This window comes from Meleagris gallopavo, chromosome 5 (assembly GCF_000146605.3).
Source record: "Meleagris gallopavo isolate NT-WF06-2002-E0010 breed Aviagen turkey brand Nicholas breeding stock chromosome 5, Turkey_5.1, whole genome shotgun sequence".
Taxonomy (NCBI): domain Eukaryota; kingdom Metazoa; phylum Chordata; class Aves; order Galliformes; family Phasianidae; genus Meleagris; species Meleagris gallopavo.
In genome coordinates, this window is record NC_015015.2 from 38,475,392 (window position 1) to 38,496,546 (window position 21,155).

The window sequence follows — 21,155 nt, forward strand, 5'->3', positions numbered from 1 at the left end:
TTTGTTTTGTTTTTTTTTTTTTGCTTTGCTAAAGGGCAGCAGGCTTTGCACTCCCACTTGTTTATTGTAGAATTGTTGCGTGAGGAAGGGAAGATACAGTTTCTTCCCTGGAGCCCTTTCGATTGTATTCACAGTCAGGCAGCACAGCTGGGCATTTCCAGAGCCCAGCAGGAGGTTTTTCATCTCTGAAATGCCCTGGTAGTGCCTGTTCTGTATCTCTTCCTCTTCCTTACTTTTATTTTTTGAAGTAAGCTGAGGTTTTCCTATTGTAGTCTGAATGTTCACTGCCAGTGATGGTTTCTATGCTGTAAAGAGTTAGCAACAGCAGGGCTGTTAGCAGGGACCGTACTTTCCTTGCTTTGTGCTGGTGCTTGTGCTGAGCTGTTTGCTTGAAGAGGAGATGTTTGTAGCCTGAAGATTGTGAAAAGGTCCTAAGTGCTGTATCCGCTCCTGACTGGCAGGTCGTAGGTTTACTGTAGCTTCCTTTCATCTCTATTGGCCCCAGAGGCCACAGATTAGGGACAGGTTAGTACCAGGCCTGGATTCACTTCCTGTACTCCTGCTTCACTTCCAGCGTGCTGCAGTCCTGCTCTTAACCTCCCACTGTTAATGCTCCAGCACTGGCTGTCACCTCCCTTGCTCTCTGCCTCCTCACAGATGGGATACAGACTTACTTCACCCGGTGCTGCGCTCATTAGTTACTCACAGGGCGAAGGTTCGCCACAAAATTAATATTCAGAGAAAAATCGAGACCCAGGCCCAGGGTGGTTTCATTGCCAGGCCCAGTCAGGTCTCATGTGCTGCAACTTTGCACGTTTCTCTCAATGGCAGCTGAGCAGGAGGTCTCCCCTTCCCAGTTCCCTTCCGGAGTAGTGTTCTGAGCAGTGCCAGAGCTTGGTCCTCACCTGGAGTCACAAGCAGCTGTGTTTGCTTTACTTTCTTTCCTGGAAATCTCCTCCTGAAAAAGTTCAGTGTCAGGTTCCATAGTTTGCTGAAATCTGATGAACACATGGCAGGAGAAACTCTTCCAATTACAAACAACCTTCAGAAGCTATTACACTGCATATTAGTTATGAAAGACTAATACAGGCATGTGGCTTTTATTTGAAAAATACTAAATGCAAATAAAGCAACAACGACAAAAAAGATAGGCTCTGTCCTTTTGCAAAATCCATTAAATGGTGGGACATATGTGCAGCTAATGAAGGAAGGTTGCTTAAAATATCTCAAAATGTTCACTGCTTATAATTGTTGGACATATGTGTAGTTAATTAAAGAAATAATGTGTAGATAAGTCACACAACCACTGTCCCAGTAACAGATGCCCCTCCTCCTACCCACATTGCTCAAGAAATTTCATCTCAAGAAGGGGAATGAATTCTCAATTGCAACCTACCTAGTAATTAACTACACTGTAATTCTGATGTGCAGTGCTGTCACCCACCATCAGATGGGAGTGGAAAAGGCCCTGCATTTTGTTGATGGTTGAACATTTGTTTTCCTCATCATTTTGACACCACAGGTAATTGCCATTCCTGAAATATTCTCTTGCTACCATTACAAAGCAACTGTTAGGGACAAATTAATTATGAAGAGTCTCGTTATGACAGATTAATAGGCCAACAGAGATTTCTTCTTCTTTCAAGCAACTGAATAGTAAAATCTAACAGCTCCCATATAACTGTTAGGATCGTGTGCTTTTCTGTAAACCAAGATGTGCTTTGCTGGAGATGAGGGATTTGCAAAACTTGAAGCAGTGTGTTTCTAAGCTTACTTTAATTGAGCTTTTGGTTTTCCGATATCATGTGCCAAAATAAGCATGAGATAAGGCGTTGCCATCTGGAGGGGAGGTCTTCATGATTTGTATTGAACCAGTAGGGTCTTGGTTCAGCAGCAGTGATAGACTTGTGAATTTGATGGGTTTTAGAGCAAGGCACCAAGTCATTATTTGAACTACTTTATGTTCACTAAGGGTTCTTGTTGTGAAGGACATAAGATCTGTGTTGTTCAAGACCAAGAGAGTAGGAGTTAGAAATAACTGAATGGCTTGTGAATTTAGAAGTTCACCCAACTTATCTGTAGTCTGGGCAGTAATTCATGTGGACTTGTTATTTGTGCTTTCAAAGAGGCAGTTAGGTTATGTCTCATAATTGACTGCCTACTACAGGATGTTAGTAAATCACGTGTGTTGATGAGCATGCAATTAAAAATGAGTCTGTCTTGTGCTCTAGAACAGGCATAATGTAGATTTAAAGAAGCTCCTGGGGGAATCCTGTTCATGTCATCAGCTTTGCCTTGTTTGAAGTCTCACACAAGTTATTAGGCAGCAGTGACTTAGCAAAATCTATCTAATTGGAACCAGCATCCTCTCTCTTGAGTTTATCAACGCTAACCAAGTGTTTATACATCCAGCACTCAGTCTCCCTTCCTTCAAAAGGATCAAATCCTCAGTGGTACAGCCCCCCTTCATGCTGTGATCTCCCTAATAGGAGAAGATAGAAGTTCCACTCTTTTCTAGAGGAAAAAACCAAGAAACCAAGATAATATCTATTACATTTTCTACGCTAACCTGCTTTCTGGAGTCAAATCCGTGTTTCATTTTAACTTGATCTTTTTTTAATGGGACTTCCAGGTGAAATATGCAAATGTTAGTTAGTAAGAACTAATAGATATCAGATGCTACTAATCCATAAGTAATGCTTTTATTGCTTGCTTCACAACCATCTTATGCGGTGGTTAATTCTCTGTGGTCCTTTTTGTCGCTCAAATTTTATGTTTGGGTCTTATTCACGGTGATTGTATTTTGCCAGCAAGGTCTCATCCATTCGAGAATCTTTTTCAATATATATATATTTTTTTCTGTCAGGTCTCATACTGATTGACTTTATGATAGACCTTTTGTCTGGAGTTTATTATTTACGTTCTAGTCAGCATTAGAAAGTGCCTGTTTTTGACTTGTCTGTCTCCACTGTAGTATCATCTTTGTTTTTTCTTGTCCAGTGTTAGCCTCCTATACCAGATTCTTCTCCTTTTGACAAAGGAAAATCTTGACTTTTGCTCATGTGAGATTCAAACTAAAGCCTCTGGATGTCTAGACGGTGTTTTGTTTTTTAAATTGTGGCAAGTATGGCCAGTTTTGCAGTATTCTCCACTGAGGAGTTTTAACTGGGTAATGAAGGAACAAGCTTTTCTTACCCTGCTTCTTCAGCTACCTGCAGAAGTTATTTGTAGTAATTGGCATCTCATATATCAAGAAAAGATCTGTCTTAGATTTCTACTGGATAAAACCTGTTTCTTGCTATACGTAGTTGCTTCTCTGGGAGGATGGTGATATTTTTCCACAGGCAATTAAGAAAAGATCTGTTTTAGAATGTCCTAGTTTGAACCACTCTTAATGACTATTGACCAAACATTTTGGTCCTGGATGGATAGGTAACCTGAAAATTAAGGAATGAAGTCTTTCTGCTCCTTTTCTTGTTGAATGTGTACCCAGATACCCATGATACTATTTCATGTTGTACCCAGTTCCTCGTAAGTAAAGTAATGACTGACAGTGAGTCTACAGTGGGATTGGGCACTTCATTTTATTAAAATTATAATAAGACATCCATCAGCTTTACTAACTTTTTTACTATTGTTTCTTATATTTGACATTTACAAATGCGGCATCTCTACCTTGTGGATGCGCATTCATCTCTGAGGTGAGAGGTAAAGCTCAACAACCGGGCAATGGAAAGGGCAAAATGTTGAATATATAGCTGTACATTAAAATGATCTCAATTTCATTCCCTTCACAACCTAGGTGAGCCATAGCCAAGTGCAGGGTGAACACATGCAGTGCTTTTTGTTGTGATACTGCATAAAATAAAGGCAATTGCTTCTGGTACTGCTGAGGGTAATTCCTTCTGCCTGTTGTGGGAGCAAAAATAATCTGTTCTGGGTAGTGACTGAACATCATACAGGTTCACTTGGGCTGTCCTTTTGCTAATCTCAGTGTGATGCCATGTCTAATATTCATACTTTTTACTTTTTTTAAACTGCTACCTCATGCTATTTTTAAGTGGCACCCTCAAAGTCAGTGTAAGTTCTCATTGTTTCTTGTGTTCTTACCATTCATAAAGATTCAGCAGACCAAATGCCACTTCCAGGGGCACCCACATGAGTGTGTCTTTTCCAAATTCTGCTTCGATTGGCAGCTACACAGACCAGCTGTTTCCAATGTGAAAGCAAGAGGAGTGGCTATGGGGAGGGATCTGACCTTCTAATTGCAGTTTAGCAAGTTTATTGTTTGTACATGAATGTGAAGAGGCACCAGCTCAGTCTCCATAGTGGTGTCACTGCTGGGATGCTAGCTGACGCAGCTTCCTTTCTTGGTGTGGAGCTGTGTGCTCTTAACTAGAGGAAAAAAGCTGGAGACATTAATATATATATTTTTTTCACTGAAGATAGCAACTCTGACTGATACCCAGAGGGGATCAGATCTGCTGAGTAACAAGGGGACTTTTTTTTTTTCTTTTCCCAACATAGGCCCATTTAAAATTAGAACTGTGCTTTACTATTGGTGATGACTTAGTGCTACTGCAGCCACTCTCTGTAGGTTGGATGTAGTGCTATGACAGTTGTAGCAATCTTTTTTTTTAATTGACAGCATAATCCCATGGTTGTTATCTTTTCTGAGTTCCTAGTCAATCTAATTTAATCACTTCTAGGTATTTCATTCTTTATCCTCTTCAGGCACCCTTTTTTTTTTTTTTTGTGAGAAGAGGGCCATACATTAAAGGTCAGGGCATTTCAGATTAAAGATGGGCAGAAGAATCTGCCTGTGTCAGTTTGGTAAGGAAATAATTTATTGAGATCTCTAGAGAGACTGCAACGGAAATTATTCTTTCTGGATTCTGTGACCAAACCAAGTGCTGTTGTGTGACCGTCACTGAGGAACTGAACCTGTTTTCTGTGCTTTCCTGGCCATTGTAGTGACCTGCCAGGAGTGAAGCTGCATATGTAGAAGGGGGAGAAGCTGCTGTCACACGGCTTAATTGCCTGACTTTGACTGAGATAGGTCCTGACTGGAGGTCAGCTGTGACATGCAGCTGGTAGGGTGGGATTCGACTGTTGGGAAGAAAAAAATGTCAGCCCAGATTCTTCGGCATTGACAAAGTGGATGTGATGATTTCTCCCCTCCAGCAGCAATGGCTGTCTCTGCTCTTCCTTCTTCCCTGCACACCCACTCTAGGAGAGCAGACTGTGTGAAGCTACCCTGTCTTATGCTGCTGCTGCTGCTGCTGAACTAGATGGGACTTAGCTGAGCTTTCTTCATATTTCCTTCTCTATTTATGACATCCATCTTTATAAGTCTCATCTGTCAGCGTATCTTAGAAATTCCTCTAGACTCTGTATCTTTTCCAGCTCCATTTTATTGCGGGATGAGGTAAGGGGACTAAGGAAAGAGGCAATCAAGTGTCCATCCTCATGTCTGCTACTGGGGTCTGTCATTTTTCTTTGAAGGTCAGGAATATTCAACATTGAACAGATTAACTTGATATTCATTTCATCTCATTTTCTACCTCTTCACTGCCCCCATTAACACTCTGTATGTTTCCTTTCCCATTTACAGTGTCTGATCACTTGAGCAGTTGGAAGATGTTACCAAGTTAATCCTCTTGGTATCACTGATTTTATTACTGAGGGCAAATCATGGAACTCATTCTTATCACTACCATGCTGTCTCAGCTGTCTTGCAGTGGCTCCTGTCATACCCTGCCTTATTTGTTTTGCTTGCTCTACACCTGGGACTTGGGACTTTTTCAGTGAAAAGACCATCTCTACACCCCTGTCCCTATTGTGAAGCCTCCTTGTGCATAGCCATTAAGGATCAGTAGCAACTAAATCCTACTGTGGCCTTGTTTGAGCTAATTTCCCCTCCCTTTCCCTTGCTAAAGGCCAGAACTCACTTCCCGTGCTAATTCCTACCCAGCATTTTCTTGCATGGGTATAGCTGTCTGGAGAGTGTTCTCCCCCTGGAGCATTTTTGCTGCAAAAATAATCTCTTGCCATTAGTTTATTAGTCTCAAGTTTCCGTAGGGTGTGTCAGCAGTTCTTGTTTAGGGAACACGTCTGAATGTAACACATTTCAGTTGATCTTGTTCCCTACAACAACTGAAAGCAATTAAAGCAGGACTTAATTGGAGTGATGGCTGGGAGCCCCCCACCACAGTTAAAAGCAAGACCATTTAAGATAGTATCTTCACAACCCTCAGCTTGTTTTTCCTGTCGCTCCACGTGATTTGATCCAAGCTGAGCTGAATTAATTTTGCTAGCAAGAATTTGAGATACTGTGTCAAATTTATTATCGTTTCACCTGCTTCTGTAACAGGAGCTGCAGGCACTGTGATCAATGGATTGAGACGTGCCTAATTTCACTGCAGCTTCTGAGAATGTCTCTGCTTCCTGCAGCCATGCTGTTGAGTGACTTCCTTTCCTTTGTGGGTACTCTGTAGTGAAGCACAGGACAACCTAGTGTACCCATTGTCCTCAGCAGGCTGAGGTCAAGGGATGAGCACAGCACTGCACAGAGCTATGAGAGAATTTCACTTGTGTGAGAAATGTAAAGTCTGGTTTGGCATATGGAATGGAAACTAGCCTTCATTTTGCCCTCCAAGTTTCCCATGAAGTAGCTTAGGCTTCGAAATGTATGTTCACCGTTCTTCCCAGAGGCTTTAGAACATATTAGTGTTTTAAATTCCTCTTCCTTTCTTACCTTCCAAAGTTTCACTTTCATATCTCTAGTGAGGCAATGCTCTGGTGTTACTTCAGTATCCATTTACACTAAATCATCAACTTTTTTAATTGTGAAGGAGAGACCATTTGAAGCAGAGCCATAGAAACCAGAAGCAAAAAATGTCTCTGAGAATTCTAACCAGTAACAGAGGGTTTTTAATTGTTCAGTTCTGCCTGTCTTCGTGCTTTTGTATGTTGGGTAGATAATCTAGCAACGAGAACAGAACAGGGAACTTTGATTTTTATTCCCAGTCTTGACAGTACTGTTCCTTGTGAGATCTGCTCAAATCATTTTGTTGATATGAGTTCATTTTTTTTTAGGATTCAAGAGGAAGAATGGAGGTTTACCAATGTGAAATGCTTTCAGAGGTATTTATAAAGGTGGCAGTAATAGTGTTAAATGATCTTATGGTAGGAACTCGTAGACTACGGGCCTGCACAGGGACTGCTGCCACCATTGAGAATTTGTTTACAGACAGCATCTTTCAGGAAGGAGAAAGGAAAATGAGCTCTTAGTTTTCTCCTTCCCTGTAATTTTGGCTGGCAAAAGATGTCTCTGAATCCATCCAGAATGAACTATCACTTAGTTTGTTCTGGAGCTCAAGTATATTTCTGCCAAGGGGGCATAACTGTCCTTGCCTCCACTGGCTCCTTGATTGTGTCTGAATCAGATCTGCCGTGTTAAATTACTGCAAAGTCTACTCCTGCTAAGTTTTCAGAAACCAGTGTAGGTATGAACTGGTGAACTGGATTATCCTCTGGATTATGTGCTGACAGCTGCTTTTATGGCTTGTGTCCAGTACTGCAATATATTCAGTGCCTGTACCTCCCGCAGGAAATACACCATTACCTCATAGTACTACAGCTGGTTTTATTTCCTCCTTGTGGTTAAGTTACTCAGATTACCAGGAACTCTACCACTGATCTGTGCTGAAGGATGTCTTAGCTGTTCCTTGCACCAGAGATCTAGTTTTCTGAATGCTTGTACTTTCAAGCCCTCAAAATTGTGTCTGATGTATAGGTCTCTTGTCTGCAGCATTTAAAAGCATCAAATCAATAATTATTTTGGCACAACTGTCACACGTTTACTGGAGAGATGATGTCTGTAGACAAAGGGCTCAACCTGATGTCAGTCTCAGATTCCCATGCTCAGGAGTTTGGTCTGGAACCGTTAGTGGGCAAGAACAGGCAGGCAATGCTGGAGCAGTAGAATTGTTACGTCCCGGTTATTTTAGCTGGCCATCCCTTCCCTATGCTTCTTATTCTCTCTGCTAAGCAGACTTAGAAAGAATAGTGCCGTATATCACAGAGGAGGGGAATCAACTGCTCCCTTCTGATTTTTCTCCTGGACTGCCCCACAGATAACTAATTGCTGCTCAGTTGCTTCTATTAGCTATTTACCTAAAATTGAGCTGGCTAATGAAAATGTTTCTAATTAATATGAGGCAGATTAAAACTCATTACAGCAAGGTCGTCAGTAATGAGGGATAATCAGAGCACAAATGACCGAGCTTGGAGCAAAATGAAGATGGAACATGAGCAGATGATCAGCACTGACTGTGTGTGCACCAGTCAGCAAGGGTAGAGTTCAGCAAGGTGACTGTGGCCAAGCAGCATTGCTTCCTCCTTCCAGTAACTGCTGGAAGAGATGTACCTCAGCCAAGCAGAAATGTTTCCCTAATCATGTGGTGTCTTGATTTAGGGCTTTGTTGTTGGGCCTCCCCTTTGTCAGTTATACTTATTGTTGAAAACCATATTGTGAATAAAGGTATTAGTGTGGGAATGTGTGCAGTGTAGGTGTGAGGTCAGCTGTCTGTGCTTATGCATAGAAATTTGTGCTTCTGATGACCCCGAGGGTGGCAGCTTGTATATCTGCAAGTGGGCTGCCTTGGAATGTTTGGAAAAGTTTTTCCTGATTTCCACAAATTTGCCTAAGTAATGAAATGTGTTCATTTTCTTAAATTTCAGCTTCTCAAGCATTTATGATGCAAGGCCCCAGCAGCAACACTAGATTTCAGCTGATACATTCACTGTGATCGTTCTTCCAGTTGGTCAGGGTTCGCTGCCCGTGCTAGCTGAGTGACACCTTGCTCCTGTATTCATGGAACTGGGAGGCTATGAAATTGTTGCTTCAGTCTAAGGAGTCATTTCTGTCCTTTATCCTTTGCAAGCTATGTGGGTAGCTCCAAAAATAATGCCTCCTGTTTATTTTCACAGAAACTACAACAGATACAAAGAGCACAATATCACTATTTGATAGAGCAAATTCTCAGCTACAAAACAGAATTTTGAAACACAGTCACCACTATCAGCGTTTTCACCAGCAATCAATAAGTTCCTATATGCTGTGCTTGTAAAAAAAAAAAAAAACAAAAAAACAAAAAAACAAAAAAAAAACCAAAAAAAGCCAAAACACTTCACCAGAGGAGGTGATCCGCTGTTGCTATTGCTGAAACACACCACTCACCCCTGTGCTTGGTCTCCATGAATGTTCAGCAGTCATTGATGAATGTTAATAGGTGCTATTTTTTTTTTTTCATGTGGAGGGATTCAGCGATGCACCTTCTCTTCATCCACAATAACACGTCAGATGCCATTGTGTCAGACTGCCCCTTTGCTGCCATCTTTCACGTGGCAACAAAATGTAACACCTATGTAACAAAATGGTGGGAAAATTCAATCTCTACTCCCATACCACCACCACCATCTGCCTTTGATGTCATGGGCCTGCATAATAAATAGGAGGCATTACTTTCAGAGCAGTCCTTGTATAGCTCTCTCTTTCCCACTTTCTGGCTGTTCTACAGGCTACCTATGGTTGTGCTGGAATTTCTGAAGGATTTTGGTCTCTGCCAGGACTCTTATGAGGTATGGCAGTCTGAACTGGGATTTGGGTGAAGCTCTTTTACCCCTGAACACAGCTGACTAAAAAGTACAGGCTTGAAAAGGTACCAACCTACCTGCTTAAGTGAGAACATGTGAAATGCCTTCATCTCCTATGGGCAGATAGAAACCCACAGAGAAATTTTCTTAAGTGTTGTACATGACTTAGACAAATAATGAATTATTAGACTGTGGGCTGCATTGCACCAGGAGTATTCCAGTTCCAAAGATACACATTCAGCTTGCAATCAGCAGTGTGATCAGTTAGTATTAGTGGAAGGAAGCATTTGAGTGGGAAGTCCCTGGGGTGCATAAGAATGAGCTTTTGTAAATAGTAGGAATAAAAGGTAGTGTATAAAGGAGGCAATAAGAATTCCATTTTGTATTGTGTCTCAGTGCCACATCCCTGATGTCAGTCAGTTTGATTACCAGGCTGATAGTGTTAGGGAAGGCTGTAGTAGTTTATATTAACTGGATGCTATTCAGACTTGTTGAAAAAGGAGATAGCAGCCTCTTGGACACAACCACTCTGTTTCGATGGGTTCTAGGCTTTCTGTTGTTGTTTTTAAAGCACAGAAGTACAGAAATATTCAGCATGGCGTGTGACTTCAGTCACTCACTGTGTTAAACTGAGGTGGATTTCCTTCTGTTCCTTTCCAGTTTGCGCTTCCTTGGGTTATTTAAAGCTGCTCTATAGTTCTTCTAGTCATGTGCATGCAGCCCCACTGTTACCAGGATTTCCAAGTCCTTGAAGTGGCAGAGAATTTAGTAAGATAGAAGATCCTTGGAAACCAGTTGCCACAGCAAAAAGGTTGCCCAGTGTTATTGGAATTTGGGAGCTGAACGCACCAAATGGGTTCTTTGGGGATTTTAATGATGGTGGGATCCATCAGTGCGCCGTGTTTGCATTGTCTCTCACTGCAGCTGATCAATAGGGTGATTCTTGTCTTGATGCCTTGAGCAAGAGTGTTCAAAGCTCTTTAGACGTTTTATTACAGGTAATGTTCTTATGAGTCTGTAGCATGGGGGATAGCAATCCTGAGTTTTGTAAAAAGCTTTGTAAAAGCACTTCTAGAGATGAAAAGCTCCATATTAAATCAGGTATGGTTGTTTTATCATGAATGTCTGAGCCTTTCTGAATACCATTAAGCTCTTGGCTTTTCTGTCCTCTGACAGTGAGTGCTCCTGGTTAATGCTGTACAAAATGGTATTTAAAAAAATGACTAAAAAGATTGTTGTTTTGTGGATTGCCATATTATTTGCTGTTTTGTGAGAGCTGGAAATAGGAATGGCGGGTTTGCCTTTTATTATTTCATATAACTCCTTTCTCTCTTGAACAGTAACTCTCTCTAATCAAAACAGCCCCTTAACATTTTAGATCTCTTCTTCATGGACTCTTCTCAAATATGTGCTAATTTTTTTCTTGCCTTTCTCTGTCCTCTTTGCTTTTTCTTCTGTACCTCATTCTGTGATGGAATGTCCAGAATCTAGAGTTAGTTGTGTGCTTTTGGTTTATACAATAGCACTTTGATATCTCTCACGTCTTTTCTTTCCTTATACAGTTACACAGCCTGTTTTTTTTTTTCTGAGGCCCACATGATGCGCTGTGCAGGTGCCTTCGCTTAGCCATCCACAGCAACGTGGTGCACATGTTCAATGCTTACAAGTAGTTTAGAACTCACAGTGCGTGTGTGGGTAGAATACACTGCTCCTTCTGATACCTGTAACCTTGCAGCGGTAGGTGCTGGGGGTCAGCTGTTAGTCTACTGATTGCTTACCTCTCTTTGGGGGGGACCTGGCAGCGCTTATTTTTCCATAGTGCTGAATACTTTCTTTTGTATCCCCTGCAAGTTATGTCACTGTGCTGTTCTCTCTCTCCTTTCTACTGCTAGCATGGAAATTAAAACTTAGTGTAAGAGGGGAGTAACAGGACACTACTGTTAGTTTTCAACAGTGATGAAGGACATCCCATTAGAGCCTCTTCTGCCTTGTGGGTGCTACCTGTTTCCCTTTTCAGCACATCTTGTGGTGTTTTTGCTGCTAGTTCAGCCTCAATGGAATGGCAACATTGCAGGTGCTAATGCGGACAAGGCTTCTGCAGTATCACCTTGTCTAAATCTGCTCGGAGCAGGTTGGAATGGAGCTGTGGTGAAAACACCACTACGTGTTGCATCCTTGTCCTGTCTAGAGAGTCTCCCGCTGTTACTGTCTATAGTGCTCTGGGCTTGGTGTTGTGAAGAGGGAATTCTGAGCAGAGAATGGGATAACTGAGCGAATGATGTAAAAGAATGCTCTTACATCTTGTCCAATAATTCCTTGTTTTTCCTTTCACTTTTAGTGGGGGAATTTATTGAAAGGCTCTAGAAAACCCTGATGAATATCCCCCCTTTCTCTTGTATTGACTGTTGCATTAATGTGCTCAGAGTATTTTAGTGGACTGGTGAAGAATGATTTCTTTTTTTATCCTCTCCAAACTCCTATTGGCTTTTTTACATTGGTATCACAGATAGCAAGGTGATTTTTAGTACACTTTGTAATTATTGTCTCAGCTAATTTAGTTGATACAGAATAAAAGCTAACAGGATTGTAATTTCCCAGATTATTCTGGACTTTTCTTAAAAGCAAAACGCCATTTGTTCCCCTTCAGTTCTCTGGAAGCAAACAGTTTTAATGCACAATCTTTTTTTTTTTTTTTTGTTATCATTATTAACATTTCAACTACCTTTTGAAATCATGTGCAATTTTTATATGATTGATGTGTTCAGCTTTTTAAAAATATTGATGTGGAGAGTGTATCCCCACTGTTAGCAATGATGGGCAGGCCTATGGCAGACTTCTCAGAATCTGGCAGTGGCAAGGGAAGGTATCTCCACCCCCCTCCCTTGCTCAGGTTGAGAAGTAGGTGGGATTGTAGAATGGCTTATGTTGCAAGGGACCTTAAAAATCAAGTTCCAACCACTAGCTGTGAGCAGACTTGCCACCCACTAGACTAGGCTGCCCAGGGCCTCATCAAACCTGGCCTTGAAGTGAAAGTGAATGGGCAGGAAGCAATGTGGAACTGCTGCTGCTCACCTGTCCAAGTGTGCTGCCCTGTGTGGGGTTGAGAGGAAGGAGCAGCTGTTCTAGACCCATCTTCCTGTAAAAATCCAGCCTGAAGAATTTGTTCGCAGTATTCCTGTAGGCAGCTTTCATCACCAGGAATTTCTGGTGACTTGTTTGTTATGTCTTTGACTAATTGCATTTCAGATTTTTCTCTCTGCATCCCTAATCCTTGTTTCACATTTTGCCAACTATGAGTATGCCCCTCAGGGTTGGAATGACTTTTCTGAAGGATTTTTCATATGAAGAATGCTTCCACCACTTACCTTGCTGTCCTAAGTGGCCTTTCTGAGCTCTTTTGTTGCCAGTTCTATCACTAGATAAAATACTCAAATTGGCACCAGGGAATCTTAGCTCTGGTGTTTATTATCTTCTAAATTAGTTCCTTCATTTGAAGGCCAGATTAATGTCTGCTCATTTGTGGCACCTGCATGTCTGTTGCTTTGCCAACGTCTCTGTGAGCAAAGACTCCTTCAAAAGCATCAAAATGGCTTGACCAGCTAGATCTGCTTGTACATCAAGGATAAATTAACAAATGTCCTCGTGCTCTCTTGCTTGCAGAGTACATGCTTCATACCAGAGGTGTCTCTACATTTGAGAATTCCTGCTTTTATTATGGCCCACATGGAACCATTTTAGTAATTAGTGTTAATCCCAGTCTAGTCGGGGTTTAGGCAAGCCACATAGGTCTGATAGCCATGCTGTAGGCTAATGGAGAATTGATCCTGCTGAAATTTGGAGAGAGCGTGGAGTGAGAAAGAGATGCCCATGTGGGTTGGGGAAACAGCCATCTGCACACTCAGACAGCGTTTGTGATCTGAAGTGCTTCCTGAGGGAGGCTTATTCTTGGTAATCCTCTCTGTATGTGAAATGCTTCCTTTCTTTGCAGCATGCTCCTAGGCAGGGTGCATGCAAGCAGGTCCATGTCGAACTGGCTGTTGTTCCTAGCTCTTTCCCCGATAAGAAGAACTTCCAAGGTATTGCTTAGGTAACAAAGCAGTATCTTGTGAGATTTCTTGGAGAAAGCTCTGAGCCATTCTGGGGGATTTTCATTCACTGTGCAGTTACTTTGAGATAGGACAGAAACATGGGTCAACAGAGGCAGACACAGTAGGAGGAATATGGCCCTCTTACTTTGCCTATGGCTAGGATGAAAGAAATAAATGCTACATTTGAACCATGACCTGGCTTGAGGAGATCAAGACAATTAATAGCATTAAGAATGTTTTTCTTCTTAACACCTCGTCCTGTGTGATAAGAGACCTTAACAGCAAGATTCAGAGTCCAGCTTCATTCTCACCTTTGCCTTTAATGAAGACTGAAGTTTTGTTAAGTTGAAGGCTACAGGTAGGTTTTCTTCCTCCAATATACGTTGTTCAGTCAACACTCTCTCTAATGGGCAGGAGCTACTGTCCCCTGATCCTGACAGCATCCAGGCAGCTGTCTCAGAGTGTCAGCCAGGCCAGTCATAAATGTGCTGCAGAGAATGCTGGGTGTAGGTTTCTTGATCCATTTAACTCTTCTGTCAGAGTGCCATTGTCTCTGTTGTTGAGGATTGCTGTGATCACAAGGCAAAACTAGGTTCTCTGCTGGATGGATAAGTTTGGGAGGGCTAAAATTTCCTGTCATGTCTGCAGTGACAGGCATGAAGATATACCTTGCATCCAAGGTGTGTCTGTATCAATTGTATATGCAGTTACTTGAGTTTTTCTTGCTCTAGCTGCCTTTGTTCATTCACCACCCAGCCATTTCCCAGTGATCCTTGCAAGGTGGCAAAGTGCCGCTGGTCCCATCTGACCACCCCAGGCTTCATGCCCAGCCCTGTCTTACAGCCCTGGCATCCATCTCAAGTGCTTTGCCCTGAGTCATGCAGCAGCCCAGAGCCTTTTGATGGGCTCCTGCTGCATCTTGTGGGGATCACAGTCCGTGTGCTGGCCTTCACTTGGTGCTGGAGGTTTTCGAATGCATTTGCAAGGAGGCAGGCCTGGTGCTGTGTCCTTCTTGTGCCCTGGGCTGCAGCTGGCCCAGCACTTGTGGAGTGCCAGTCCCACTCAGCCTTCAGCAGGAGTTCCTCTGCTGCTGGAGGAGTATGCAGAGGGCAGTCATCAAAGCTGCGCTCCAGGCTGTGTTCCTGTAATGGGCTGAGTTCCCTGTGCTGTGACAAAATACCCAGCTGCTCTGGCTTCCTCCTTCCCCCTGCTTTCCTCTTTCATCCCATTACTCCCCCCGTGTTCTTCTTTGCTTTCTTGTCCTTTTCACAGCTTCTTTTCCTTATCCCCTTTTGACCTGCTTTTTCTTCTGCAAATGGAAGGGAAAAGCAGAAAACAACCAGGGTAGAGCCCTGCTTGTTACAGCAGGAGCTTCAAAGCAGGTGTGTAAGATGTGGCACAGGAATATGGGAGGCTTCAGGACTGCTTGTGGATGTTATTTTCTACTTATACATCTGTGAGAGCTTTTGAGCGGGCAGTATGCTGAGATAAGCATGTTCTTTGTGCATTTATGCTTGCCTGTGCGTGGCCACCTAGGGAAAGTGTGTGTGTGTGCGTGCATGTGTGCATCAAGCTGTCAGATCTCACATACAGAGTGTGAGACTCTCACATTCTCCTCACACCCTCCCGGCCTGTATTTCACGCATTGGCAGCTCAGCACCCAGCCTGTCCCCTGACACATTCCCAGAAGCAAGATCTTTGCCATGCTCTGTGGTGTGACATAGCACTGCTTTGCATGGAGGGCAGAAGTGGCCACTAAACAGAGACTGTGGGTGTGGATGTGCATGTGGTGGCATTTTTGTGATGGTGTTCATCTCTGCTACATACTTTAAGGCTTTCAGTAGAGTCCCTTACCATGGTGTCTTGGTGTTTCCTGGCCAGATGAGGTCTACGCATACAGGATTTGATCTTCAGCAACTTACAACGTGGAAGCCATAGGAATTTAGGGGCTTCTATTAAGACAGATGCTGAGCACTGCCAGGGGATGGGCGCACAGTTGCTTTTTTGTCATTGATTTGCTTATTAATGTTTTGGGTAAGCTTATCTGAAGTTTGTGAAAGAATATTGAGTGTAGCTCTGTCCTTGGCAGGAGGCTTTCCTACTGAGAGTAATAAAAGCAGAATAAATTATTGTCAATAAAAGACATGGTGACTGCTTGGCTCTTGAGAGGCAGAGTGAACCTTGGGAGTGGGCAAGTGGTAGGTGATAGTTTTTGTCATTTGCATGCTTTTTGGCTAGTGTAAGTAAAACCAGTAAGTCTCCTAATTCCTAGTTCATAAAACTACTGTCACTGTTGTCAGTGTGAGCAGTAAGACTATGATGTGTGTGGACTTGAGTGTGTAGTTTCTCCTTCTGGTGTATTGAAGAGGGCTGAGGAGTGTGGAGAGCTCCACACATATTGCCCTTCCTCACTACCAGAGATATCTGTAGTTCTAATTATTTTTAGTAATATTTTTTTAACAGATTCTTCTTCCAGGCTCCTGAGTATTCCTAGGTTGGTATCTGTGATTTTCTTCTCACTTGGTTTCTTTGTTCTCTCAAAGAGGGTCCAGTATTGTTTGCAGTGCTAACATTTGTTGTTCGACAAGGGTTCCCTGTGCATCATAGTGGTGGATAATAGTTATGGTAGACGTTATGTTCTGTGTGAGGATGTAGCCCTGGGCAGAGCCAAAAGCTGATTTGTTGTCCCTGATCATGGTGCCTCTGCAGATACATATGGAAGCCCCTTATGCTCTGGAGTATCTTGTACTGGTCTGCTTCAGTCCCACTAAATCAAGGTGGAGTCCTAATAGTTAACTTACACAGATGAAGCCCGAAATCAAGAATGGAAATTCCTGGAGTGTTTCAATAGCAGATAAATAGAAGGTATACATGTGGTTCTGTGCATGTAATAGGTAGCAAAAGGGCTTGGCTGATGTTCTGTCTCTCTGCAGGTGCACCTGCGCTCTGCTGAGCGCCTCCGAGAGCTGTGCTGTGCCAACCGAGGCACCTTCATCAAGGTGGGCCAGCACCTGGGAGCACTTGACTACCTGCTGCCAGAGGAGTACACCCGCACGCTCAAGGTGCTGCACAGCCAGGCCCCGCAGAGCACCAGGCAAGAGATCGAGCAAGTCATCCGTGAGGATCTGGGCAAAGAGGTAAGGGCTGCTCAGGACAACGGTACATTTAGCAGGACTCTATGAGGAAAGACTGCTTTCCCTTGACTGCAGTAGACCAGTTCCAGCTGGCACTGACAATCCTTTAGATTTTTGAGCCCCTAATTAACCTTCAAAGAAAATAATAGCGTAAATCACTTTTGGTGCTTGCAGTCAGGTAGCATAATATCCAAGGAATTTGTTACCATTAACCCCCAGCAGGCTGCAGCACTGAGATCAGAGGTGGGTGTCTGTGTTCATCAGATATAAGGAAAGTAACTATGATATTTAAAGAGAGCATTCTGCTGCTTTGTGTCTTGCTCTGTATGAGAAGAGATCCGCCTTACAACTTCCAGGCTGACCAGGGGCATTTCAAGGAGCACAGCTGATGTGGGAGGGAGGAGGAAACTGCAAAGGCAATAGTAGAAAAGGTGGAATTGCTGGGCGAGAGACAGGCTGTTGAAGAATAGAAGCAGTGTGTACATACAGAGCTGCTGATACAAAAGAGGTTTATGGGCTCTTTGGGGGTGTTTCAGGAAGTCTGTGTGGTGAGGAGGTATGGGGAGAACAAGGAGATTTGACTGAAGTATTTGCACCTACCTAATGGATGTATTGTGGATGGATTTGGATGTGGTGGTTGTAGTTAGAAATGACAGTTTGTATCTCCCTGCAATTGAATGGCAGGGTTAACTGTCAGCTCCTGGCCTGCATTCTCTTTGCCTTCCTGCAAGCTAGATGCTTCCTTTCTCGGCAGCCTGGCCAGTACCAGCTGTGTTTCATAGCTCAGTGGATAGATGGAGCAGGACAGGCTGTCTGCTCCCTGCTGCTCTATGGGGCTTCACCCTGCAATCTCACTTCTGCAGATGTGGAAAAACCACCTTGAGGTGAGCTGCTACTGAATGATCGAAACAGCCACCTCTATCTGGCTGTGTGGTGTCTCTCAGAAGCAGAGCCACATGCTAAGGAGGTGGGCCCCTCCTATTCAGCTGCCACAGATATATCCTGTTTTCTTTTAGCATTTTGGGAGCTAGGCAAGCCCTCCATGCCTCATTGATTCCCAGCGAGACAGCTTGAATCCAGTCTCCACAGCAGCCCTTTCCTCTTAGCATTCATGGCACCCACATGGGCAGTGCTGGGTGATATTTAATTTTAAAGAGACAGAGGGGATAAAAAGATAGGAACGGGAAGAGAAAGAGAAAATGCTAGAGAAAGAAAACAATGATTGAAAGAAGAGAGAAATGAAGAGAATGGAATATATGAAAATAAAATAACTGGTGAAACTGGGTGGTATTAAAATCACAGGTAAATGTCCATAGTTACAGGGTGGTAAATTAAGGATTTTGTTTGTTTTTGTAGTGATTTTGTAATGATTCTGTAATGATTCTGGCCCCTCACAAGCAGCTACTGAAGCTGTTGGAGAGCTGAGTGAAAATTGCTGGAAAGGGAGCAGTCTCAGTTGCTGTTAAGCTAAAGGCCTCTAGAAATTTTGACCATCTTTCTGTTTGGACCCCAGGTACTCGCATCAGCATACACTTACACTACTGCTGGAGAGTCTGTTGCGTTCGAGGGAAGACTGAAAGGCAAAACAGGCCCTTACTGAGAACTTGACAGAGATTGAGTTTGTTGCTTCCACTGCTCACTTAATTCAAAGCTGGGAGAAAGAGCTGGAGTGAGCTTAGAGGTTGAGGCCTCTCTCTGTTGAAGGCAAATCGTATAAAGAGCTTGAATACGTGTAAAAGCCATACATTTAGAAGGATGTCAGTCCATCCCTGCTTTGTGGGAGCACAGGTAATGGGAAGTAGTTTCTGATTGCATGATTAGCCTGCACCTCCAAGGAGACCACCTACAGTTAATTAACTGCGGCTTTTACACCAGTGCAAGGACAAGCTTGCCATTTGTAAGAAACCTCCTGCAGCCATACAGTCATGGAGTTTGCTGCTCGAGCAGAGCAGGATAGGCTGATGGTTTTACTATGATTAGTGAACAAAGCATGTGAGGCAGAGGAACCTCCTGTGCTGTGGTTTCTGAATCAGTGGTGTTTGCGGGAGCCAGCCTTTAGTCAAAGGGCTTTGCTCTCTTTGTGTTCCTACCCTTGTGTTGGCATGGCGCTAGTGCTGTGCAAGGGGAAACATACTTGTCTAAGAAGATGTTATGCCTGTACAAAAACTGTTGATAAGAGGGAAGCTGTCCTTTGTCCCTCTACTTTAAATTGCTCATGGAGATCCCAACAGTTTTCTGTTGAGTACATTAGCCTTATTCATCCACTGTTGAAATACTAGTATGTACACCAGGGGAGCATGGTCACTGCAACGATGCACAGCAATGCCACATGGCTATGTGAACCTACCAGGGAAAAGAGCTGGGATGCAGCAAGGTACTAATACCCTGGCTTTTGCCATGACAACCTTAATCACTACAGCAAGAAACTTCCCTGCCCCTGAGCTGCTGCAGTCTGAGAAAGGACAGCAGGAATAGGAGAATCTCTTCTTGCTATTATTTCTGTATGAACTCTTGGTACAGTATGGCAGAGAGGAGAGTCTGATTCCTTTATTTCAGGAATTGTTTATCTGCTCTTTAAGCACTGCGAGACATATGCTTAGTTCTGATATGCAGAACTGTTGAAGCAGTGCTCGACACTGTGGGAGAGTAGTGAAGACTTCAGTATGCTGTTGGGTATTATACTGGATGTCCTGCAGCATCCAAGTTGTTCCCAAGGGAATGTGAAACACTTTCTTTAGCTGGCTCCATACGTTATCCTGGAGAAGATTCACTTACCCTACTAGATGACAAGTTCTTCAGATTATGATGCTGCAGATCCTGATATGGCCCCGGAAGCCATCTCCCAGACTGGCAGTGTTGTTAAACCAGACCAGGATGCCAGGAGAGTTGCCTGCTTACCCCAGGTTTGCACAGAGTGATAGAGTGCTCTGTGTGAATGTGCTGCTGTGGTTCAGGTAGTGTACAGTTGCTCTCACGCTTGATGCTGTGCATCTGATACCAGGCGGCTCTCACAAACATGCTGTATATGCCATGGCAAAACCTCTGAGTCCAGGTCTCCTGTTGCTTGTGATCCTGATTCTAATACTACACCTTAAGCATCCTCTAGTAATGCTGTACCAGGTGTGCGTTTTGAAATTGGCCCTCATGTACGTGATTTCCAAACATGGGGAAATTACAATTAAGTCAGTGAGAGTCTCTTATGCCTGCTGTGGGGTTTGTATCCAGCAGAGGAGATCTCCTGTTCCTCTGTGACTTTGCCAGCCTTTTGTTACCCCCCAGAGTGGGGGCTGTGATGGCAATGGCTCTGCATGCTGCTCTGGTGAGCACTGGGCTGGCTGTGGGACAGGAAGATCTGACCCTTTTCCCACCCCTCCTCTAGTCTCTCTCAGTAGGCATTTCAGGGCTTTCAAGCAGCTGTTGATTTAAAACAAAACAAAACAAAAAACAAACAAAAAAACCCCCACATTTGTATTAAAATTATAATGAGGAATAAAAATCTTCACTTTTTTCAATAACTTGAGTTATAAAAAAAAGATTTTTATCAATTATGAAAAAGATTTTGGCCATAAATAGGTAATTTAAAGAGTCTGTAGATGGATGGTGAATAGCATTAATGTCACCCAGAACAAATGGGCTTGCATTACTCAACTGGAAGGCAGGAACAGCCACTGTATGGGCCCTGCTGCTGTGACAGCCTCCACTGTGCCCCATCTCTGCCATTCTGTGCGTATGAGCCTCTCGGTGCTGGTGGAGCTCAGCTGCACTGGGACCACGCAGGCGCCAGCTGCCCAAAACCAGGGCCTCAGTGCTAAATGCAGAGGGAAAGCAAATAGGGAGTTTTGTATGGGTCAGGCAGTCCTCCTTGCTCTGTCACTTGTGTTCCTGCATGCTCTGCTTTCAGGTTGCAGAGTTGTTGATCCTTAATGACACACCAATGACAAGCTGGTGTCCTTATTCCCAGGGAGCTTTGAGACAGGGTGCTCCCTACTGTCCTGCATGAGGAGGCTGTCTTCTTTTCCCAGGTGCTCTAAGTCCCATTGCCCATGAAAAGGAAGGTTTTGGTGTATCGGTGGGAGGTTAATCTTTGTCATCCTTTAATTTTACTGATTACAATAAAAAAAGTTGGTCAGCGGAATTTCTGAGGGATTACTTTACTTTTAACCTTCTGCAAGAAACTGAAATATTTGAGATAGAAAATGCAATGAGGAATGACATGGAAAGGAGTAATTCTGGTTTGCATGCTCAGTGACCTTCATTTCTTTAATTTGCAGAT

General features: G+C 43.3%; 1 protein-coding gene across 7 annotated transcripts in view; it reads left to right on the plus strand.

Annotated features, from left to right (window-relative positions):
* ADCK1 (aarF domain containing kinase 1) overlaps window positions 1–21,155 on the plus strand; it is a 78,173-nt gene that overhangs the window by 14,366 nt on the left and 42,652 nt on the right. For 5 of the 7 annotated variants that reach the window (XM_019615781.2, XM_019615779.2, XM_019615782.2 and 2 more), the window contains exons 4-5: window positions 7,099–7,146; window positions 16,682–16,885. In XM_019615781.2, the coding sequence (XP_019471326.1) occupies window positions 7,099–7,146; window positions 16,682–16,885 (252 nt within the window). The remainder of the gene's footprint in view (window positions 1–7,098; window positions 7,147–16,681; window positions 16,886–21,155) is intronic. The other 2 variants (XM_010711780.3, XM_031553621.1) reach the window with 1 other exon arrangement.